This window comes from Mus caroli, chromosome 5 (assembly GCF_900094665.2).
Source record: "Mus caroli chromosome 5, CAROLI_EIJ_v1.1, whole genome shotgun sequence".
NCBI lineage: Eukaryota > Metazoa > Chordata > Mammalia > Rodentia > Muridae > Mus > Mus caroli.
In genome coordinates, this window is record NC_034574.1 from 108,367,374 (window position 1) to 108,391,269 (window position 23,896).

The following is a 23,896-nucleotide window of genomic DNA, read 5'->3' on the forward strand; positions in this document are numbered from 1 at the left end:
AGGCCAGCCTAGTCTACAGAGTGAGTTCCAGGACAGCCAGGGCTATACAGAGAAACCCTGTCTCGAAAAAACAAAAAAACAACAACAAAAAAAAAGTCTATGTCTGCACACCAGAAAAAACTGCACATGGCTGTCACGGCAGCTTCGTTTATAAATTGCCGAAACTTAAAAGCAGCCACAAAGAATAAACAGGGACACGCAAGAAATGGAATATTATTCAGCACTGAAAAGGAGTGGGCCGGGAGTGGTGTCACACGCCTTTCTGGAAGCTCTCAGGAGACAGAGGCAGAGATCTCTAGGAGTTCAAGGGCAGCCTGATCTACAAAGAAATTCATGTGAGGTGAGCTACATGATGAGACCTTGTCTATAAGTAAGCAAGTAGATGAGGGAAGGATGGATGGATGGATGGATGGATAGATGGATGGATGGATGGATGGATGAGTGGATGGATGAGTTGCTGGCTGGCTGGCTGGATGGAAATATATGGTGGGACCTCAAATGCATACTACTACTCCAAGGATGGCAATGTATGGTATGCCTCCTAAAAAGCGCTAGGCATTCTAGAGGAGAAAGTACTGTGGAAGCAGTAGAGCGATCAATGGTGTCAAGAAGGGAAGGGTGAAGAGGCAGAACTTGAAGGATTCTTCAGAGAGGCAAAACTACCTTACTCCATACTATGCAGGAGGATACACAGGCACCATGGGGGTGTGCATTCTATATCTCTAGAGTGCAACTCTATAGCAACCACCAAGGGAGATCCTGGTGCTTCACTGATACTGTATCTGTATACATTTGCCTGTGGCTACAAATGAAGCCACTGTGGCTACAAATGAAGCCACTGGTGGTAGCCATGTTGCTGTGGGCGGTGCTATGGGTGGGTAATCGCCAGGCATACATGCCAGTCTCTGTACCTTCTGATCCGTGTTGCAGTGAACCCAAAACCACTCTAAAAGTCATGCCGCTTTTATTATTTTTTTAAATGAGGGGAGGTTGCAAAAAGGCCCGATTCTATGGGCAGATAGGTGCCAGAACACACTTGGAATACCGGGACTTGGGAGGCAGAGATGGGTTGATGAGCTAGCTCAAGGCTAGCCTGAGCTCTGTCACAATTGTGAGGATCTGAGTTCCAGCTAAGAACCACATAAAGGTGCCAGATGTTGGGGTATAACCCCTGGGGTAGCAATGGAGAGAACACCCACCCCCAAAGTTGTCCTTCAGTTTTCACATGTGTGGCATGGCATGGTGTGCCCCTCATGCTCCCACAAGACACAACAATACATCAAAACGTTTTAAACTAAATCCCATACCAACGAAAAGCAAACATATTAAAATCTAGCCTCCGGTTCTGCAGTTGCTCCCAAAAGCTCAAGTTAGTTTGTTTTAAAGTAGTGTTTCCCTAAAACCTGCCCAGGGAGACCTGAGTTATCGGCACTTGTTGGAGAGTGACCTCCTTTTTTTAAAAAAATGCTGATATCAGACTTCTGCTGCCGGGCATGGTGCTACATGTCTGTAACACCAGCGCTTGAAAGATGAGGCAGGAGGATTGCCTTGAGTTTGAGACTAGTCTGGTCTACAGAGTGAGTTTCAGGACAGCCAGGGCTACACAGAGAAGCTCTGTCTCGAAAGCAAACAAAACCAAGTAACCCAAAAAGTCTGGATAACACAGTGAATTCATGTAGTCATCTCCTTCCTCGTGAGTGCTCTGCTGACTTAAAATTAAGTAGAAAGACCCAGGAAGATGGCAAAAGCATTCGCTGCCAGACCTGACTTTCCCAGCTTGGTTGGTCCTTAGGACCCTCATGATGAGAGGAAACTGACTTTTTGAGAATTGTCCTCCTTCGGCTTCCTTCTGTGGGCCACGTAGTGTGTGAGCAAACACACTAAACCAACTATAGAAATCAAAACTGGTGTCTCATACCTGTAAGCCTGGCACTTAGGAGGCTGAGGCGGGAGGATCAAGAGTTCCAGGGCAGGCTGAGCTACATAAATAGATTCATCTGCAGCTCTCCCCTTACCTCCCACCCTCCCCATCCCTTCTCTACAACACTTAACAGTGCTCCTACACATACATCAGATTTTTGTTGGCACAAATCAACCGTCATCATGGCGGCTGCGATGATTACTGTACCTCTGAGGTAGTGGCTAGAAGGTAGGTGTTCTGTGACTATTTGACCCAGGCTATGTCATCTCGGTCAGTTGCTGGGAGCAATGTCACTCACTTGTCCTGGATGTCTTTCTCAAGAGGATTGAAAGGCATTATAAAGCAAAATTTTTTCATTCATGGAGTGAACTCGTGTATGTAGTACTGGAGAGAAGGAGCTGGGGCTACGTCTTCTAATCTCCCAATTCAAGTCTGTGCCCCTGTGATCGAAGGATTACCCCCCCCAATACTGTCCAGATCCTCAATTTACTCTGAGGATCATGCATTGTCCCGGGAGGGCCACCCTGACAAGGATTTGTTGTCCCTTGTGAGCAGAGCCAACTGAACCAGCTAGGTAGCAACAAACCTGCTATGGGAGTGGACTGGAGTCACTCAGTACCGGGGTGCTACAAGCTAGTTATTGATACAAAGAGATACAGGCTTTCTGCTCCAGGGTACTGAAGATACCAATAGAGGATGTTCTCTTAAGTGACTGCTTACAGTCTTGGCTGGCCCTGAACAAACCATGCCTACTATCTGCCAGCCTCTGAGCCACCTGCCAAAAACATAAGCACACAAGCCAGTGTTCACACGCACTCACACACAGATCTGCCCTTCCCTGCATGTCTCAGAACATTTTATACACAAAGAACCAGAAGTTCTAGGAAGAATCAAGTCACTAACACTGGGCACAGGGAGTGGTTACCTGCTGACCTCTCTCTCTCTCTCTCTCTCTCTCTCTCTCACACACACACACACACACACACACACACACACACACACACACACACACGACACACCTCAAGTTCCAGCTTAGATCAAGGTAGTTAAGTATAGGATGTTCCCCACCCCACCTCCCAATCTAGGGGACACTGGGAACCTGGGAGAGTAGGAGGAGACAAATAGGGAAATGGCAAATTTGTTTGTACCCGATGGCCCGGATATACCTGCTGAGCTTTCCCACAAGGTTCCTAAGGAAACTTAAAAGGGGCTCACTCTCTCTCTCTGGGGTGTGATGGATGGGGGGAGGGGTGCGTGCTAGGAGGCACAGGAAAGCACCTCTAGGTTGGGGTGCCAGGGCCAGGGGGCACACTTTATCACAAAGGAGAAAGAGTGCAGGATTGGTCCTGCACACAGGTGGCTACTGGGTCACCCTGGGTGGATGTAAGGAAGGGAGGAGATAGGGATTCAGGGTAAGGTGGTAGGGTGGGGCTTGTAAAGGCACCTTAGCCTCCTGTTTGGACTATTTCTAACGTGGTTTCAACCAGGGAAGTGAAGGCATCCCTTGGTCTTGAGGGAGGAGGGTGAATCTGCCTCTCGTCATATATAAGGGACTTTCTTGGTCTTCCCAGACTGGAAAGAAGGAGTTTAGGGGTGAAAGAAGAGACATGGGGTTCAAGTACTAGGAGATGATGCTAAAGAGCCAGGAGTTAGAGGGAAGAAGACAGGAGTTTGGCTTCATAGAAGGAAATGATTTACAAGGGAATTTAACTCTAAACCTGGTGGAGAGTCAGCCCAGGTTCTTCCAAATCAAATGAAAGGGAAGGACCCCAGATGAAAGGGGGTCACTTGGAGGGTGTACAGCCGTGTCACCGGGATCCTGCACTGGAATCTCTGAGACACCACTTCTCTCTCCACTTCATTGGGGACCCTGCCAGCGGGCGAGTGTCTAGAATTAGTTTCCCCCACTCCAGACAGTCCGAAAGGGGCTGGAAGTGAGACAGGAGAAGGTGCCCACAGAAGGCCCGGGAGGTGACAACCTGAGAAACCTGGCTCGAGGCTGGGCATTCTCTCAGCTGACCATAGGGGTCCCAGGTGTGGAGAAAGGGGGTTTAGGGGAGTTCCAAGGCACACTTAATTTGGACAGCAAGGGCCGAGGAGGGGCAAACAAAACTGGGAAAGATTCTACTAGTGTTGCTGATAAATGCTCCCCACTCGGGATGCAAGGCACTACGAGGGCTCCCCAAATTAGACGTGGGAAACTAGGAGTGGACTGGAGACTGTCGTCAAGGCAGTCTAAATTAGGTTCAGGAGAAACTGGGGGTCTCCAAGGGCAGCTCCTCGCTCGAACTGGGAGGAGAGGTTTCTTACCAGTTGGAAGGGGTTGGGGGTTGGGGGGCACTGAGCTATCTCCAACCCGACCCAGGAAGATTGGGGGCACCTTCTAAATTCTCAATAGCGAGGACCTGGGAGGAAGGACTAGGGAGGGTTCCCCCGATCCGAAGCCGAGCTACCTTGAACGCACCGGGAAGCGCTTCATCCCGGGAGGGCGTTCCCCACGGCTGGGCCCCCACGCCGCTGTGGGTGAGGGGTGCGGCCGCGCCCCAGGCCCGAGCCGGCACCAGGAATCAGGGGAGCTCGCTCGCCCCCCGGACACACAGGAACCCCGAGGGAAGTGGGGAGGGGGGTCCCAGCGCCGCCGCCTCCACGGGCGCCCGGGCGCGCGCCGGGCTTTATGCGCGCAGGGCGGCGGGGGGAGGAGCCGGCAGGTCGGCCCCCGGCGGGCCCTCCCCTTGGCCGTCCCCGCCCGCCCGCCCGAGCGGGGTCGGGGGAGGGGGCAGCATGGCCTGTCCGTCCGGCCCCCTTCGCCGCGCTCCTCATCTGCCCCGCGCCGAGCGCCGCCGCCGCCGCCGCCGCCGCCGCTCCGCTGCCCGCGCCGCCCGCGGCTCCCGATGGAGACTGACGCGCCCCAGCCCGGCCTCGCCTCCCCGGACTCGCCGCACGACCCCTGGTACGGTCTGGCCCGGCCCGGCCCAGCCTGCCCAACCCGCGTCTGTCCCGGCCCCGCCAACATGGCCGATCCGGGTCGGGCCGGGGCCTCCCCGGGGCTCGGGCCCGCGCCCCCTGCTCCCTGGCGCCGGGCGCTCACGCGGGCCCTTTGTGTCTCTGCTCCTCCCGCAGCAAGATGTTCATCGGAGGACTCAGTTGGCAGACCACGCAGGGTGAGCCAGCCCGGGGATCGCCCGCCGGCCCCCGCACCGCCACCCTGCACCCCTTGCGGCACCCCAAGCCCGGACGCCCCTGCCCGGCCCCGCGCCCCGCTGACCCCGGGCGCCCTCGTGCCCTCTTCCGCGCCCCGCCCCGGGGACCCCGAGAGCGCAGCACGCTCAGCGAGCGCGCACGGCCCGGCGCGGGTTGGGGAGCAGTTGTGGGGGGTGGGGGGTGGGTTGAGGGGGCATCGGGGGGGCGGGCTGGGCCCCCGGGACCCGCCAGCGGCAGCTCCAACTCCGCTCGCACCTGCGGCTCAAACTTTTGTTGAGGCTGCTCCCGGAGCGGCGGGAACCCAACCGGAGCGGTCCCCTACTCCAGCCCGGCCCCGGCCCTTGCCTTGCCGAGGCCCCGGTGGGCGCCAGGAAGGCTCCGCGGGACCCCCCTTCCCCAATCCCCGGCGAGGGCAGGGGTGGGGGGGCCGGCCGCGGAGAGCGCGCGCGGGCAGCTCGGCGCGGGGGCGGCGGGGCCGCGCCGGGGTCACCAGGGGCAAAGGACGGGGGAGGAGGGGGAAGGGCTCCGGGCCTGGGCTGGTCCGAAGGCGAGTGTGTGGTTACAGAAGGGCTGCGCGAATACTTCGGCCAGTTCGGGGAGGTGAAAGAGTGTCTGGTGATGCGGGACCCCCTGACCAAAAGATCCAGGTGAGTCCCGGAGACCTCTCCTGCCACCCGGCTCGCCCCTCCCGCCGAGGCCACTCGCTGTCCTTGTAACCATCTGCCTCTCCCTCACTACCGGCGCAGGGGTTTCGGCTTCGTCACTTTCATGGACCAGGCGGGGGTGGATAAAGTGCTGGCGCAATCGCGACACGAGCTCGACTCCAAAACAGTGAGTGGCCCTCGGGGTTTCGGGGGTCCTTTGGGAGAGGGAGACTGCTGGAGGAGAGAGATCCGGGACTCTCTCTCGTGGGGACAGTTGCATGGAGTTTGCAGAGTGCGAGAGCTGTCATGCCCTGAAAGTTTGTCAGTGGAGTTAGGGACAGAGGGAGGAAAGAAAAGAAAAGAAAAAAAAAATCTCAGGCCTGGGATAAGATGCCACACGCCCCACCTCCAGTGTTGGTGAGGGACGCAGCAACTGCTACCCTTTCTCTGTGAGTACTAATCTTGGTACTTCTGGCTTTGGGGTGGAGCCGGGTCCCTCTCCTACCCCCAGATTGAATGAGTCAGGGCTACAGTTACCCACGGTGGCTTCTCTGAAATCTAACTACTATTTGACTCTGTGACACCCCCTTTTCCATTCCAGACCAATGGCAAAGCATCACAGAGCCCTCCCGCTCCCCCCACCCCTTCTCCTTCCCGGACTTTGGTCAGTGAGCTCCTTGCTTTTGTAGAAGACACGAACCTTCTTTATCCTTACAGGGGATTTATGAACAGGGAGCTAGCTTGCAAGGAAATTGGAAATAGAGAGAAAAAAAAAGTGCTCTGTCGACCAGATCTTAGGAGACCCTGCCTGTTTGGCATTCAAACTCCTGGAACATTTTGCTTCTTTCCCAGTGTTCCCAGTGTCTTGGACCCTGCAGGGGGCGCTGGCGGAGGCCAGCTCAGGGGTTCCAGAAGGCAAAGGAGAAAAGCAGAGGAAGGCTCACTTGATGATGGGGGTGTCTGTCTGCCAAGGGTGGGGAGGACTGGGACAATGTGACCTCTCTCCACACTCCCCCATTCTTTCTTCCCCAGCCCTGGGCCTCCCTGCTTGGGCCAGTAACTAGCTCCTGTTTACCTGCAACAATGGCTGGTTGTGCCCCAAGAATTTGTTAAATTACTGTCTGTCCCCAGCTCCTGTTATCTCTGCCCAGTGGCTCCCACTCCCGCACACAGTAATGAGCAAATGAAGCCAGGCCTCGACTTTGCCTGTTCTGAAAGGCTCTTCCTGGCTCAGCCCAAGTGACCCAGGCTGGGGAGAGAAGAGACAGTGGCCTATTGTTTTTGACGATTATCTACCGTCAAGCTGCCTGTTTTCCTACCGTCCCCTGTCCTCAGAATGCACCGATGGCTTCTGCTGCTCTCAGGAAGCTGAGTGCTGGGGTGGTGGGGAGCTGGAGGCGTCCAAGATTGATAAGGGGGTTGGAGGGGGGAGGATGCTGAGGGGGACATCCTTAAGATATGGAGACTGCCAACCGCAAGGGCTTTGTCTGTGTTTAGCATCTCTGGGCTGGGGAAAGGGGGCGGGAAAGAGTCTATTTTGGGTTCTGAATTTCACCTTTTATTTACTTGTTGGGCCTTATTTATGTTGCCAGCTGTGAGTCAGAGTGGAGGTGTTTGTGTGTGTGTGTTGGAGATTTGCTGTGTGTGGGTCTGGGGGAGTATGGCCGTCTCTCCATCAGGGTCTGTTCAGGGGGCTGTTGGAGGTAGGTGGCTGCTTCTGGAAGAAGGAGGGTGAGGTTGCATGAAATCACAACCTCAGATGAACACTTAGGTGGGTTTGGTCTCCCCTGAGATCACAGGACCTGGCTGTAGGAGGGACATTGCCCTAGTGCGGGCTTTGGAGATCCGTCTCTGGGCAGATTCTGGAGGGGAGCTGGCAGAAGGTGGCTTCCTGGTTTATGCCATGTGGGCAGAGGGAAGCTGGGGCCAGTTGTCTAGAATCCTGAGTTTTGAACAGAAGGAACTTTAGGAAAAAGAGAGATCTCGTCTGTGATTGGCTGGTAACTTCTAAATGATGTCCATCTGTGTGAACAGCAAGAATTGTCACGACCAGGCCTCACGGGTCCTGTCTCGGTCGCAGAGTACCTGGTGTTCTGTTTCTTACTGTCTGTCAGCAGGGCTAGAGCACCTAGGAATGGTACCCAGGTGTGTCCCGGTTTCGTCAAGGGCAAAGGTAACCTGGTAATGGCACCTTTGTTTGTGCAGCGGAGGGACGTTGACAAAGGGCCGCTTTCAACCTTTATCTCATTTGAATCCCCCGCAGCTGCCCTCCGGAGGAGTGGGTGTGATTGTCCCCACTCTGCAGATGCGTGGACTGAGGCTTAGAGAGGCCTATGAAGATTAATAACCTTGTCCTGTAGCCCATTTCTTAAGTCCCATTCTCTCTCACACCAAGAAAGACTACACTCAGCCTCACCTGGAGCCTCGCTCTCCAATAGGAGCCATTCGCTTTCAGCTCCTAAGGAGGGTTGTCAGCGGCTGGAGGAAGTAGGGAGACAGTACTGAGCCTATTCCTGGTGGGTCCAGACTCTGACCTTCACATCCTTTTCAGGCAAAGGCTAGATAGTCTGGCAAAAGTCTTGTTTTGCAAAGTCAGAATAACACGAGTCACTTAGGCAGGTAAGGCACTGACGCTGACACCCTTGTGGAGTCTGTTTAGCGAAACCTTCGGTGTATCTGATACTTGGTGAAATCAGGCTTTAGCTCACACAGTTTTGGGGGTTTTTGCTGTGAGCTAGACACCAACCACGTCCCATGCTGTGTGAGCGTGATCTGAAGAGAGCTGCAGATGGACCTTTGTTAGTTGTCAGTTTAGCAGGTGAACTTGACCTTGAAGCTCTGAGGAGTTAAATAACTTGTCCAGGGTCTCACAGCTAGAAAGCAGTGTGTGTGTGTGTGTGTGTCTGTGTGTCTGTGTGTCTGTGTGTCTGTGTGTCTGTGTCTGTGTCTGAGAGAGAGAGAGAGAGAGTGAGAGAGTTGAACCCTGCTACTTGCTTTAACCACTCTGTAGTCCTACCTAAAGCCATTGTAGCTCCTCTTACTTCTCTGTGCCCTGGGATGAAAGAAGCTGAAGGTCGTGTGACCACCCAAGGCTATATATGATACCCAAGACTCCTAATCTGTCCCTTTTCTCGCAGATTGACCCCAAGGTGGCCTTTCCTCGGAGAGCACAGCCTAAGGTAGGTGTGTGATGGGAATGGTAAGGGGGTTGCTGGGAACGTTCCTTTATTCTGGGCAAGTTGGGGTAGTGGTTCTCTCAGCGAGCTCTTCTTTGGCAGATGTTCCTGGAGCATCTGTTTGGTGTGTGTCTCGAATGGGCAGGGGTAAGGAGAGAGGATGTCTGGTGCATAGAATTAAGACACTACCCTTCCCACCCATGTGCTGGGGTGGATGGCGGATAACGGGGCTGTGGGAGTTGCTTTGTTGTACAGTATATGAAGTAAATACAGTTTGGACCCAGAGTGTAATTCTGACCTGTTGGATCACAGCCTCTGGATGCTAAGCCTTGGGGATGGGGGCAAACCCATAGTGGGCTTGTCCCAGGCTTAGGTGAGGGAGCTTGCCTCTTGACTCTAGGCCATTCTCCTGTCTCTGTTTTGAGATGTGTTGGGCTTTCAGAGGGCGAAGAGAGGTGGGAGCCTTTCAAACTTCTCACCTGTTGGGTTTTCACTTGAGGCTCTGTGGCCGTGTGAGCAGATTTCGGAGCGGCTGAGCAGAGAGCATGCATCAGGATTTGTGATGCGGGGCAAGGGCCTTAGATTTGATTCCAGGCATTGTGGCAGCTGGCCAGACCTTAGGTTTTAAGCAGTTGACTTATGGGCACTGGAAGAAAGGCCACCGTTACAGCAGTACCAGGAGCCTGGATCTCCACGTTTGTGTGTTGAGATCATCCCAAACCCTGGATGTTCCTTTTTCTGGAGGTCTCAGTTTCTCCCTTGATGGCAACCAAGGTGCTCTGAGACTGTGAGCCCTGCATTCCATCAAGGCTGCCAGGTCCTGCTGGGGCAAAGAGGGAGAGAGAGAGAGAGAGAGAGAGAGAGAGAGAGAGAGAGAGAGAGAGAGAGAGAGAGAGAGAGAGAGAGAGAGAGAGAGAGAGAGAGAGAGAGAGAGAAACAAAATCTAGAAGACAAGAGAGGGGGCATCCTTGGAAAGGATCCAGCCTAGGGTCTGAAAGTAATTATGGAGCAGGTATCCGAAGGAAGCCACACCAGGCAGCGCATGGTCAGAATTGGGTTAATTCCATTAAGCAGTTTGGTGACAGAAGGTGCCTCAGTGTTAGGATGGGGCTGGGAATTGCCCTGGATTAGCCATGCGCTCCTGGGGTAATTAGGACCATGTGGTCTTCCTAAAACAGGGCTGGGGGCCACAGGGAAGCTGCCTGAGGTTGGTTGGCTTGGGAGGAAGGTTGGTGAGGAAACTGTTGGTGTTCCTTTCGGTGACACCCCCGTGGTATCTTTGGTGTCTCCCAGGAGAAGTGGTGGGGTCTTCATGCTAGGCAGTGAGTCTAGGCCCTTGGCATGCCTCCCCTGCCCCCATCCTTGTAAGGTTACGTAGGGGAGGCATTTTCCATACACAGACCCCAGGGAGGGAGGCGCACTAGAGCCAGCCAGAGTGTGGGGCACACAGCTGCCCGTGGCAGGCCTAGAGGCAGGAGTCCAAGGGGGAGCTGGGAAGGGGGCCTTGGAGAAGCTGGGGCCACCGAGAGCTTGTCAGCTGCCATCCTGGCAGGAGGGGACCCCCCCTCCCGCCACAGCCCATGCTGATGAGGGGGAGGCCACAGGACTCAGATGCCCACTCGCTCCTTCCTTCCCCTGACAGATGGTCACTCGGACGAAGAAGATCTTCGTGGGGGGGCTGTCTGTGAACACCACGGTGGAAGATGTGAAACACTATTTTGAGCAGTTCGGAAAGGTAGGTCTTGCACTGTGGGTGTTCCTGGGAAAGCCCAGAGTATATAGATCAGGAGGAACAAGCAGGCCCAGGGGGTGGGTGGCAGGCAGTCAGATCACCCCACAGGTGAGGTCAGACCAAGTCACAGTTTGGGGATCTGGACCCATCTGTGGGGCCCCAGACTCTGGGCCTCTTCAATAGAGTCTCTCATTACCTTTCTACCTTTCCTCTCTATTTTTCTCCTGCTCTTCACTCTCTCCCCGGGGAGGAGGCGCTTCAGTAGCCAGTTCAATCCAGCGCTCCCCTCCCCTTGCCCTCTTGGGAGCTTGCACCTGTCCAGACCACAGGCAGCTGCACCTTCCTTCCACCAACCCCCCCTCTTCCCCTTCCTGGAGAGAATGATAAGAAAGCAATAAATAAGAGTCCTTATTGCAGTTGGGTACCCCGCTTAAGCAGGTGGGGAGCTGGGGATGGCTGCTGATTCCCCCAGGTATTGGAATTGAAGAAAACACCCCAGAGTCTGCCCCAGCCCCTGAGAGGTCACTAGCTCTCAGCTCTTGGGTGTGTCAAGATTTAATTTCTGGGCCTTGGGAGAGGGTAGTCTGTGAAAGAGAGGTGGGTGTGGTGCCGCCCAGACAATAAAGGCATCCAAGCAAAAGCAAGCTGTGAATACCCCCAAGGATTCACGGGGTCTGTCTGGAGTGAGGATGAAGGAGGAATGAATGCCCGCCTGAGTGTTTCAGGTGGTCTGGGTCCCGTGCCCACTCTGTCTTGGGATGTGAATTCCCCATCAGGCCAAGCTGGACCAGGCTTGGGAGATAGGCAGTGAGCCGTGGCTGGGTGGGGGGTCTGCAGGCCAGAGGATGCTGACGTGTTGAGGCCAGAGGCCTTGGCTCAGGCGCCTCCTTGGGGATCTGGGTCCAAGACTCAGGGCAGGCAGAGCCTGGGCCCCAGAGGGAAGGGCGCTCCTGGGAAGCTGCAGGCCCCGGCTCGGCTCCGGCGGGGTGTCTTTGTGTCTGAGCACCGAGCATTAGAGCCCGCACTAATCTGATCCAGCAGCTGTGATTGGAGGCCGCCTGCCCCCGGGGCCGGCGTTGCCGTGGCAACCGGGCCCCAGGAGAAGCCGTCAGCGGCCGCGTCTTTTGTTCGGGCCTAAATCGGCGTTGGCATGTGAAACCGGCCCGGGGAGGCCAGGGGGAGCTGGAGAATAGGCTGCCAGGGAGCGAGGGGGACAGCCGGGAATGCCAAGGGCCCCGCGGCTGCCCCCCCAAACCCCACCCCGCCCGGATCGAGGGGCCGCCACGGAGGGGGTGAACAATGGTCAGCCGCCATGGCTGCCACTCAGGCTTAGCCGCCGCCGAACTTGGCGGCTCCCACTGGTCAGCAGGCCTCGGTCGCCTCCCCTCCCCCCCTCCGGAGCCCCCCTGCCCCCAGGTTCCCATGGAGACCAAAGCCTATTAAGGACACTGGGCTGGGAGCCTCCCTCCCCTCAGCCAGCCTCAGGAGGGGACACCACCGGTAGGGGGTACCCTGGACCCCTAGCCACTTTCCTCGGGTGGGAGGGGGGCTACCCCGGCCACCACCCCACCACGGCAATGGGGTTTCTGTCCAGCTAAGCCCGGCTTGAAGGATGCTGGGGACCAGGGATGTTGTGTGTGGAAGGGAACCGGAAGGACTGGATTTGACCTGAATCAGTTTGTGGGTCAGGCAAGAAACTCAAAGCTGCAGGATTAAGGAGGAAGGTGTGGCTGGTTTTTCTGTTCATTCACTCATCCATTCAAAAAATAATTAATTGAGCACAAGTCAGGATGGTCCGTAGAATAGTGATGGCTATTAACAGCTAAAGCAGCTGTCCTGGTGGGACCTGGGAGTCCTCCCCTGTTGGGACTTGTGGGCCAGTCCCTCCGTAATAAAGGTACCAGCTGCTATTTATTGAGTGCACCCTGAACCCCCCCAGCCCTGGAAGTTGAGCGTTCTACGTACGCCTTACACCTCACGCCTGTAGCCGATAATCAGTCTTATACCCATTTTACAGACTGTGGGATCAAAGCCGCAGAAACCTAAAGCCATTTATTTACCCAAGGATACCCAGCCAGCACACACGGTATCTGAGCTTGCCCTATTTGAAGCCTGTGCTTGAGATGTGCTGGCCTTAAAGAAAACGGGCTTAACTGCCTCTTTGGGGTTAGGGATAAGACTGTGGTCATAGGTTTGAGAGCTAAGATGGCATTCTGCAGCAGGAAGCTCTCATTTCTCCAAGATTCTCCGGGAACCCCACTGCCTCTTAGATCAGGGCGGCCTGGTCTAGATTAGTCCCTAAGGAGAGCTTCCAGGTTCTCTAAGGAGACCCAATCTACTTCTGGGTCTGCCTTAATGAGGCATGAGAGACAGAAGACAGATGAGGAGCCCGGAGTTCCGTGGGGCTAGGCTGTGCCTCTCCCTCCAACCCCCACCCCACCCCAGCCATTGGGAGTCAGGCCAGTGGTTGGAGTGGGATGTGGAGACCAGAGGGTCAGATGTAGCCCAAGAAGGAGGCCCAGGAGGCCCTGGCTTGTCCCTGTGTCTGAGAGGATGCCTGGGAGTGGAGGGAGGGTAGCAAGGAGCCCCGTCTGGGGTTCAGGGGAGTGTGGCTAATGTAGACCCTCCCCCTCCCTCCCCTCTTCCCCTCCCCCAGCCAGTGCAAGGCAGGCAGCCCAGGCAGTGAACTCTGCTTGCTTTAATTACAGCCTCTAGCCAAAGGAAACCTCAATTAGAGCACCGGGCTGTAACAGAAGGGAGTCTGGCTGCTGGCCTTTTCCAAAAAGGGAAGGAGAGGCTTTGGTTTCCCCACCTCGTAATCTTGCATTTCTTTTCCCTAGCACCTACTTGTGTGCCCTTTCCTCCCTGGCTTTGTGCAGGGCTTGCTGTATGACCTTGGCAGGTGACCCCACCTCCCTGAGCCCCTCCGTTTCCTAAGCTATACCATGGAGATAGGGAATGTTGGGATGATAGAGGCAGAGTGTGGGGCATACATTCGGAGTTTAATAAATACAGACTGAGCTGCTGAGAATCTGATGGTTGTCTCTGGTGTGCTTCCGGGGAGTAGACAAGAGGGCTGTAGGTTCTGGTTTGGTTTGGTTTGATTTGGTTTTTGTGGGTGGGGGGAGGCTGGTGTCTGTGGGGCTAACACAGAAGTCTGTGTTTCAGGTGGATGATGCCATGCTGATGTTCGACAAAACCACCAACAGGCACAGAGGTGAGTGCGGCTCCTCCCCCTTCCTTCCCAGGCTGGGCCCAGGGCCCTGGTCAGCCAGGGGGCTGCAGGTCACAGCTGCCCTTTCATGTTGCCTCCTGACATCCTATCCCTGAGGAACCGCATCCTCTCCGGGGCCTGGCCTTACAGAAGGCTTTTGTCTTCTCCTTTCCTGCATCAGAAACTTTGCCAATTGCAGAGGAGCCGAGGACACCCCCCCCCCCCCCCCCCCCCAATGGTGCCCTGCACCCCTCCCTTGGCCAGTGTCTGCTCCGGCCTGGCCTGGGCTTACCTTATCCCTGGAAACCAGAGCTGGGGCCAGGCTGCCCTGGGGTCAGGCTGGCTCTACAGCCTCAGGCGGTCTGGTTCACCACCGCTTCTGAGCTGAGCCCAGGTTTCACAAACCCCTTCCTTGGCCCTGAACCTGTGTGTCCTACCTAGTTGTTTTCCCCCCAGCCCTTGGGGGACTCCCTGAAGAGACAGGCAGTTGGGGCAGTTTCTCAATGGCTTCAGCGGCGCTCTTAGCTTCTGTGAGCAGAACGGTGTGGGCTGTGAGTGGCTATGAGTGTGTGAGAGGTGTAGTGTGTGTGGGGTGGGGTGCTAAATGTGCCTGGTTTGCCAGGGCAAGCATACCTGCAGAGTGTCCCCCAGTGTCTGTGAAAGGGGGTTGCGTGTGCAGCTGAGGGGAATAAAGCGTCTGTTAGGTGTGAGCTCATCCTGTTTCTGTGGGTTTTGCTCTTCTGGGTTCAAGCAAACCCTTGGTTTGAAATGACTCCCCTTCCCCCAAAAATATGGTATCTAAAGGGCTGAGAATGTTAGAGATGCTAGACCCTAGTTCTATCTTCAGCCAAAATAATGAGAGACAGAGACAGAGACCTAAATCACATCTGTACCAAGCAGGTACAGATGTTTTTCTCTCATCCATTCCCTGAACTGTGGAGTGTAATAATAGGCTGTATGGAGCACTGGTGTTGGGGATTAGAAGTTCACAGGTAGGCATGGATTCTATTGCAAATGTGCGGCTCTGTATAAGCAACTTGAGCACAGCATAGACACAGATTTGGGGGTCACAGTGAAGCACCTAGGACCCTTAGTGCTGCGATTCCCAAGGATGGCATTTCATGACGGCTCTGCCACTTTAAAAAAAAAAAGATTGGCCAGGCAGTGGCCAAGCAGGGCTTTAATCCCAGCAGAGGTAAGAAGGCAGATGGCAGGCAGATCTCTGAATTCCAGGCCAACCTGGTTTACAGAACTGAGTTTCAGGACAGAGAAAACTACCCAGAGAAACCCTGTCTTGAGAAACCAAAAACTTCGTATTTATGTATGTGTGTCTGTGTGAACGTGTGCCGTATGTGTGTGGGTGCCCTCAGAGAGGACAACTGGAGCTACAGGCTGTTGTGAGCTGCCCCATGGGATCATGGGGGATGAGAACTCGGGTCCTCTGGAAGAGCAGCAAGTGCTCTTAGCTACTGAACTGTCCCCTACAGCCCCAGCCCCTCTGTGACCGCTCTCCAACTTGCTGTGCGACCTTGGGCACATTAGTCCACCTCTCTGAGCCTCTGCCTGCTCTTCTGTAATTTGGGACCTGAAACCTTGACTCAGACAGTAGTTGGGTTGCTCTCTTAGGCTATGGGCAGAGCCTTTCATTAACTCTCAGACACTTGCCCACAAGAGATGAGCCGTGGTATGTGTGCACCCGTGCTTCTGACCTGGCCTCGCCCTTGTCCAACCTCTAGGGTTTGGATTTGTCACGTTTGAGAGCGAGGACATCGTAGAGAAAGTGTGTGAGATCCACTTCCATGAAATCAACAACAAAATGGTGAGCTGGGATCGGTCGGGGGTCGGAGGTCAGGGGTCGGAGGTCGGGGGGGTGGGGTCGGGGAGACCGGGACTCCAGGAGGAGGCAGTCAGGGGAGCTCTGGGGTTCTGTAAATAGGTAGAGGTGGGGCTCTCTCAGAAATCAGCAGTCTGTCATTCCGAACAGTTCAGGATGCAAATAGGAAGTGAACGCCTTGGGACAGTCTCTCTCAAAGCCCAAGTGTCCACTTTTATATGGGATTCCCTACCTTGGTGGCAATGGCGGGGTATGCCTTTCAGCCCAGCCTGGTCTGCAGAGTGAATTCCAGGAGAGCCAGGGCTACACAGAGAAACCCTGTCTTGAAAAAAAAAAAAAAAGGGAAAAGGCGAGGATGGAAAGATGGGAATCTCAGCTCCATGTCATGGAACATGCCTATAATCTCAGCTCTCTGGGCAGAGGATTGTCACAAGTTCAAGGCCAGCCTGATCTGTATAGCTGATCTGTATAGCAAGTTGCAAGCTAGCCAAAGCTACACTAAGACCCCACCGTAAGAAAATTAAAATGAGTTAAAACTAAAAATCAGTCATGTAGGAATCATAATGCATGTTCACGGTTGGTCCGGTGCGATCGTTCCCGTGACCGAGCTAGCATCTGTAAAGCCCTTCAGACATAGTGAGCGCTCTTTAACCGGTCATTGAAGTAAGGAGAAGGAGGCCTGCTGTAGCAGCCTCTGACCATCAGCTTTCGTTGCAGGTGGAATGCAAGAAAGCCCAGCCAAAGGAGGTGATGTCCCCGACGGGCTCGGCCCGGGGCAGGTCTCGGGTCATGCCCTACGGAATGGATGCCTTCATGCTGGGTATTGGGATGCTGGGTACGTGCCAGGCCTACACCTGTGGCTTTTTTTCTTGCCTAGTCCTGCCCCTGAGGCTTCTGGGGGTGGAGGGGGGCAGGCTGGGTGGGTGTGACTTCTCCTCGTGGTCTGCCCTTCTGTCTGAGTCAAGAGTAAAGGCAAAAACTGTGCTTCCAATCTGACAGACCTGCCCGAAGTGGGCAGACTGGTGTGGAACACTGCCCTCTTGTGGTGGTTCTGATATACTGCAGACGTTCCATAGTATCTGGTCTCCTGATTATTTGGGGTATGTGTATCCATCCCGCGTTGAGCGCCTGATGCATGCTAGGGATTTCCAGCCATAGTTTTCCTGAGTTCAGGGTGAAGTATAGGCTGCCAAGAGAGTGTGGGCAGAGATAATTGGACCAAGACTCTGGAGAACCAGGAACCACACAAGAGTTACACTGAGCCTGTAGGTTGGGTCTGCGGGCAGTCATGGGGAAGTAGGGAGAAGCATACCAACAGGGAGAGTAGCATTGACAGAGGTCCAGAGGCTTGAGGACGGCTTGTTTGTCTCACTCAGCTAATTCTCATGTTGTTATTGTTGTCTTTGTTGTGTTTTGTGTGAGGGGTAGGATCTGCTGTCACTGGGCTGTGGTTCACCTGAAAGACAGGAGTGTCTTCTATAGAGGGATCCGGGGGGCCATGGAGGTCCAAGGAGCCACCTAAACAACCACGGAGGTTCCCTGGAGTAGGTGATGGGACTGGCCATGAGCCTTGAAATCAGCCAAGAGTCAGCTGTGCTTTGAAAAGCATCCAAGGGACTGGGATGATGGACCAGTGGTTAAGAACACTAGCTGGTCTTTTGAAGGACCCAGGTTGAATTCCCTAGCACCCACATGGCAGCTCAGAACAACCTGCAACCTTAGTTCTAGAGGCTCTGGCTCCTATTCTGCATGGCACTGTGCACATTACATAAAAATATTTTTTAATTAAAGGAAGGGGGAGCAGGAGAGATGGCTCAGCAGTTAAGAGCACTGACTGCTCTTCCAGAGGGTTTTTTTTTTTTTTAAAGATTTATTTTTTTATTATATATAAGTACACTGTAGCTGTCTTCAGACACACCAGAAGAGGGAGTCAGATCTCATTACGGATGGTTGTGAGCCACCATGTGGTTGCTGGGATTTGAACTTCGGACCTTCAGAAGAGCAGTCAGGTGCTCTTACCCCCTGAGCCATCTCACCAGCCCCTTCCAGAGGGTTTTTTTTTTTTTTTNTTTTTNTTTTTNTTTTTNTTGGTTTTTNNAGACAGGGTTTNTNTGTGTAGCCTTGGCTGTCCTGGAAATCACTCACTTTGTGGACCAGGCTGGCCTCGAACTCAGAAATCCACCTGCCTCTGCCTTGCAAGTGCTGGGTTGTTTTTTGTTTGTTTGTTTGTTTTTGAGACAGGGTTTCTCTGTGTAGCCCTGACTGTCCTGGACTGGAACTCACTCTGTAGACCAGGCTGGCTTTGAACTCAGAGATCCGCTTGCCTCTGCCTCCCAAGTGCTGGGATTAAAGAAGACAATGCTTGGTGTCTTCTTCCAGAGCAGTCCTGAGTTCAATTCTCAGCAACCACATGGAGTGACTCACAACCATCTGTAATGGGATCTGATGCCCTCTTCTGGCGAGCAGGTGTATGTGCAGATACTCATACATTAATTTTTGTTTGGTTGGGTTTTTGTTTGTTTTTTGTTTTTCAAGACAGGGTTTCTCTGTGCAGCCCTGGCTGTCCTGGAACTCACTCTGTAGACCAGGCTGGCCTCGAACTCAGAAATCCGCCTGCCTCTGCCTCCCAAGTGCGCCACTATGCCCGGCCACATTAATTTTTTTTTTTAAACAAAGGTGAATTTCACAAAGAAAAGTACCTAGATCATGAGGTGTTATATGTATGCTCATTCCTTAGGGAGCACACATGAGAGGGCACTCGAGCACATACACACATATACACATATAGATATACATACATACAGAGATACACATATGTATACATACACACATAGAGACACATAGACTCATACACATAGACACAGGCACACACACTCACACATACTCAGATACATATATACACACACGCACAGACAACGGGCTGGAAAGCCAGCTCAGCAGTTAAAAGTCGTAACTGCCTTTGTAGAGAACCGGGGTTTCACTCCCTGGACTCATGCCTGCCCACACCCACACCGCCAGTTCCAGGGAATCCTGTAGCTCCTCACTTTCCATGCAGGCGATATGCATAGACCAGACATGCACATAAACATATACATACAAATAATCAAGGGTAAAGACAAACACTGAGAAGATGAACATACGGCCAGGGGGAGTTAGTGGCTAGCCTGTTCCAGGACGAGGCTGGAGAGATGGGTGTGTGCCTATGAGTTAAATCTTCTCTCTCCGAGGACCCGAATTCGATTCCCGGTTGTCTAACAGCTCATGCCTGTGACTCTGACCTCCCTAGGGACGTCTGTGGAGATCACAGAGCTCCCCTCCCCCCAGTCACACCACACATAGGCTAATTAAACTATAATCTTAAAATATAAAGTGTAAGTATAAATATGAAAATATAAATTATGCCAGGTGTTGGTGGTGGTGGCGCATGCCTTTAATCCCTGCACTCAGGAGGCAGAAACAGGCAGATCTCTGTAAGCTGGAGGCCATCCTGCTCTACGGAGTGAGTTCCAGTATAACCAAGGCTACATAGTAAGACCCTACCTCAAAAAATTAAATAATAGTAATAGGAATAGAATAAATTTTATAAAGAAGTACCGAGCCATCTCTCCAGCCCAGTATGTGTAAGTTTTTTCTGGGTCTTTTGAGGAAAAGCTCTTTTCCTTAAAACTATGATTTTTTTTTTTTTTTTTTTTAAAGACAGGATCTGTTGGTAACTGGGTAACCTGGAACTTGCTCTGTAGACCAGGCTGGCTTTAAGCTTACAGAGATCTGCCTGCCTCTGCCTCTCCCTTCAACTGCCTTAACGTATTTTTTAATCTTTATAATTGTGGGCACATGCGGGGGGTGTTAGCACATTATAGTTGGTTTTTTTTTTTGCATTATAGTTTTATATTGATGAAATATTTAGATCTAATGTACTATTTCCTACTATTATTAGTTGACCGAAAATTTTTTTGCTATTGCCAGCTTATTTGTTTGTTTGTTTGTTTGAGACAGCATCTTACTTCTTAGCCCTAACTGTACTAGACCAGGCTGGCCTCAGATTTACAGAGGTCCACTTGCCTCTGTCTCTCAAGGGCTGGGATTAAAGGTATGTGGTACCATGCCTGGCTCTATTTTATTTTATTTTTTTTTTGAGATGGACCCATGTAGCCCAGGATAGTTTAGAACTCGGTTCGTAACCAAGGATGAATTCTCAATCTCGCTGAGGTGACCAGCTTAGGGTGTGTTGGAGGTGGAGCTCTCTCAAAGCAGGTCTTGGTCCTCCCCAGACCGTCTGGGGCTGGAATGAGGTGGTTCACTGCCTCTCTTTTGTTGTCTACCCATCCAGCACTTTGAGAAACACCTTTGTCTTCGGTCAGTTGTTTTTGGCTTAAGTGATTTCGAACAACTATAGAAAAAAGTAATAAATAATGCAGTCAGTTGGGAGCTGCGGGGATGCCCAGTGGGTAGAACATCCACTACCCAGTCACAGAGAGTTCTTATCCCCAGCGCTGTTGTGAAAGCGACATCTGGAACCTAGGGCTGGAGCCTTCCTGGTCACCCAGTGTAGACAGTGGGGAAGCTCTAGGCTCTGGGAGAGACCCAGCCTCAAAATAAAATGAGGCAGAGAGCGACAGGAAAGGACACTCTCGAGTTACTGAGACCTTGCATGCATACACACCCATGCACCACACATGCTGAGCCTGCAAGGGCTGGTGGGGGAGAACCAGGGAGCTAATCGGATCTGAACCCGAATTCCAGTGCTCCATGAGCACTGACAGAGGGCTTTCTTCTTTCTGGGTAATAGAATGCCCACCCTCAGAGGAATCGTGGGACGACACAGGAGGAACTGTAGCCTCCGTGCAGAGAGAGGAGAGACCTGCCTGACACCAGTGTAACAAGGCCTCAGTGGTCTCGTGTGGGTGCCACGGGCAGAGATGGCATTGTGTGCAAGGGCCCTGGTCTGATCTCTGCAAACGATGAGAAACAGCGAGTCGGGGCGTAGAGGCGGGAAGAGAAAGCTGTGTGAGAGATCGGGAGCAGAGGAAGATGGGAGCCCGGGTGGGAAGAGTTGGGTAGCGGGGTTGTGTTATTCTTAACCAGTTTCAGCTCTCTGTGCCTCAGTTTCCATGTTTGTACAGTGAGCCCCTCGCCAGGCCTCCCTGATACAGCACTTGGGAGGTCTCGTAAAATAATAAACGCAGTGCCCAGCTTGGGGCTTGGTGCATAGAAGACTTCTGGAAACCTAAGGCTTATCTGTGACAAGCTAGCTGTAGGAAGACTATGAGCACTCTCAGATCCAAGCTGGCCGTGCCCCCCCCCCTCCCGCTGAGGGCAACAAGGTTTCTGACACCGCCCCTTTGTCCCATCAGGTTACCCAGGGTTCCAAGCCACGACCTACGCCAGCCGGAGTTACACAGGCCTTGCCCCTGGTTATACCTACCAGTTCCCCGGTAAGTCCCCTTGGGTGTCTCTCCACCACCAGCATGTCCCCAGTTCCAGACAGTGTGACTCCTCCTCAGGATGGCGGGCATCTAGAGTGCATGGCCAGATGCTTGGAAGGAAGGGCGTGTCCGAGGAGTCTCTTTCTCCCACCCCCTCCACCAAGAGTATGGGGATCCTGGTGTAGCCCTGCATGGTACAATTTTGCCCAGGCCATCCATTCTCTGCCTGTCTTCTGACTTTCTCCATCCCTGCCCGACTTCAGAATTGCCAGTCCCTCCAAAGACAGCCCTGGACTTGGGGGTGGGGGGGGTTCTCCAAGGGCTATTGGGATTCACGTCCTCACAAAGGTACTTAAAGGTGCTGTACTAAGTCTTCACGGGGTACCAAGTGCTGTACAGAGCCTGAGAGCTTACCTGCTGAACCTTAAAGCTGCAACATAAAGATAACACTAGGCCTATTTTTTAAACAGAAATACAAAACCCTGGGCTGTTGTGTCAGTATTTAGCATTGTTTCCTGTTAAGTATCAAATCATTTCCAGACCCTTGGTTGGTTGTCTCTGTAGTGCTGGGAGTGGACTGGACCTCACATGTGCTCCGCCAGAGCCACGTCCCAAGTGTTGTTCATCTGTTGTTGAGGTAGAGCCTAGGCTGGCCTCAAGTTCACCATGTAGCCACCTACTCCTTTTCCGTGCTGTGGCTGGTTACGGGCATTGAACCCAGGGCCTCAGGGATGTTAAGGCCTCTACCACTGAGCTACACATCCCAGTCCGTTTGGGTCTTATTTCCTGGAGGGGTCCCTAAGCATTTACCTCCCCTGCCCTTGGGCTGTTTGTTTAGCTTGCAGTCCTTGGTACACACCACAGACCCCTAGCCCTCTCGGGGATCCTGTTGTAGAGATGAGAAACTGCTCAGAGGACGGGAGAGTTGCTACAAAGATTCGACTGGGAAGTGGTGTCACTAGGGACTGACCCCAGTTAAGAATCCTGGCTGTTCTGGAGGACAAAGGTTCAGTCCCCGGCACCCTTATGGTGGCTTGCAACTGTCTGTAACTCCATTTACAGAGCATTTAAAACATCCTTCAGAACTCCAAAGGCCCCAGGCATACACGTGGCATGCATATATATATATATATACACCTGTCGGCGAAACACCCATACACATAAAATAAATAAGCCTTTAAAAAACGGAACAGAAACGGGGCCCCGGGGTGCAGATGAGTAGGTGCTTCTCTTACTGATCTAGCCTGTGTAAAGCCCTGGGCTCAGTTCTCAGCACCAAACCTCAGGAATCCCACTGCTGGTGGTGCCTCGTGCGCAGGATTAGGCGGCATCTCTAGTTTCGTTCATTCTCCCTTTCATATCCTCTGTCTGTCCGTCTCTCTCTCTCTCTCTTTCACCCCTCTGCCCCACCTCACCTACTGAGACTGTGCACTTTCCATTCCCAGTTCTTGAGTCCCATGCATGACCCGTCCCCTCGCCCCTGGTCCCCGTGGGTGCATTTCTCCCTGCCGCCCCCCCCCCCCGTCCCCTGCCAGGGGCCATGCCAAAGGGGCTCCCCTGCGATTTCCTAAGCTGTCTTACGTTTCATTTTAGAATTCCGTGTAGAGCGGAGCCCTCTCCCGAGCGCCCCAGTTCTCCCCGAGCTCACAGGTCAGTGGCTCAGATTCCGTGCATCTCATAGGCCACGCGGGGAGAAAGGAGGGGAGAGGGACTGTCCCCTTCCCCAGGGTAAAGCTGGCAGAACGACTGTACCTGGGCACTGGCCAGTTGCTTCAGCTAATGGCCCTCGAGGGTGGGGCGGGAGGCCAAGCCAGGCAGACGGAGGTAAAGTCACTCATCTAATACTTATCTAGTGTCTCCTGTGTGCCAGGCACCGTGGAGGCTCTGGTGCCCAGTGGTGAACAGGCCAGGGTCACGAACTTGGAGCACAGCAGGCTAAGAGGGACTTTATACGCAGAACTGGGGGTGCCTGTACCCAGTGCAGCATTCTCATCTAATTTCCCCCAAGAAACTAGAACCCCCCAACTTTCATCTTGTAAGAACTTTGCAGTCCTCGTTCTGTCTCGTTAACACACCCCAAGTTACCCAGATAACTTGGGGCCCAAGCGACATACCTCCGATGGCCCCATCTGGACCCCAGGGATGCCCGTGGGCTCCTCCTAGGAAAATAAGGACAAAAACGTTTGGCCACGAGGGAGGCGCAACTCAGCTCTGGAGCTGGGTCAGGCCAAGTGGTTGTGCACATGAGGTGGGCCATGAGGGGCTTCTCTGTCCAACCCGCTTTCTTCCACCCTACCTGCGGACTCTGCCCCCCCCCCCACCCTGGCTATGTGTGGGGAAACTGCTTCAGATCTTCCTTCCAAGGGTGCAGCGGGAGAAGAGAGACTGGGGTGAAGGGGGGGAGGGGAGGGAGCAGGGTCCTGGCGGTGGTGGATGTAAGGGACCGCAAGGATCAAAGGGTCTGGCACTTGGGGCAGGGGGCAGGGCTTCCTCTCTCCTCATGTAAGACCCTTGTGTGAGTACCTACTGTGTGCAGCATGTACCACCAGGCTACCAGGCACGAAAGCAGGGGTATACCCAGACCTTACCTACTCATAGCCAAATGTACAGGCTAGCGAGGCTAGCAAATATTTATTATACCAAGAATAATTCTTTCTGATAAGAACTCATGGAGGTTGGCTAGAGTTTGCCGTGTGAAGGGCTAGAACCCCTGAGACCTTAGTGCCCAGTGTCCACCCTGTAGGCCTG

General features: G+C 53.6%; 1 protein-coding gene across 6 annotated transcripts in view; it reads left to right on the plus strand.

The window, feature by feature from the left end:
• Window positions 1–23,896, plus strand: part of Msi1 (musashi RNA binding protein 1) — a 33,609-nt gene that overhangs the window by 2,440 nt on the left and 7,273 nt on the right. For 2 of the 6 annotated variants that reach the window (XM_021162676.2, XM_029476929.1), the window contains exons 1-10: window positions 4,803–4,871; window positions 5,042–5,082; window positions 5,688–5,769; window positions 5,869–5,953; window positions 8,904–8,945; window positions 10,585–10,677; window positions 13,843–13,891; window positions 15,625–15,707; window positions 16,440–16,557; window positions 21,077–21,157. In XM_021162676.2, coding sequence (XP_021018335.2) covers window positions 4,813–4,871; window positions 5,042–5,082; window positions 5,688–5,769; window positions 5,869–5,953; window positions 8,904–8,945; window positions 10,585–10,677; window positions 13,843–13,891; window positions 15,625–15,707; window positions 16,440–16,557; window positions 21,077–21,157 — 733 coding nt within the window. In that variant the 5' untranslated portion in view covers window positions 4,803–4,812. Of the gene's footprint in view, window positions 1–4,754; window positions 4,872–5,041; window positions 5,083–5,687; window positions 5,770–5,868; window positions 5,954–8,903; window positions 8,946–10,584; window positions 10,678–13,842; window positions 13,892–15,624; window positions 15,708–16,439; window positions 16,558–21,076; window positions 21,158–22,741; window positions 22,799–23,896 lie in introns of those variants that run through there. The other 4 variants (XM_021162672.2, XM_021162674.2, XM_029476927.1 and 1 more) reach the window with 4 other exon arrangements.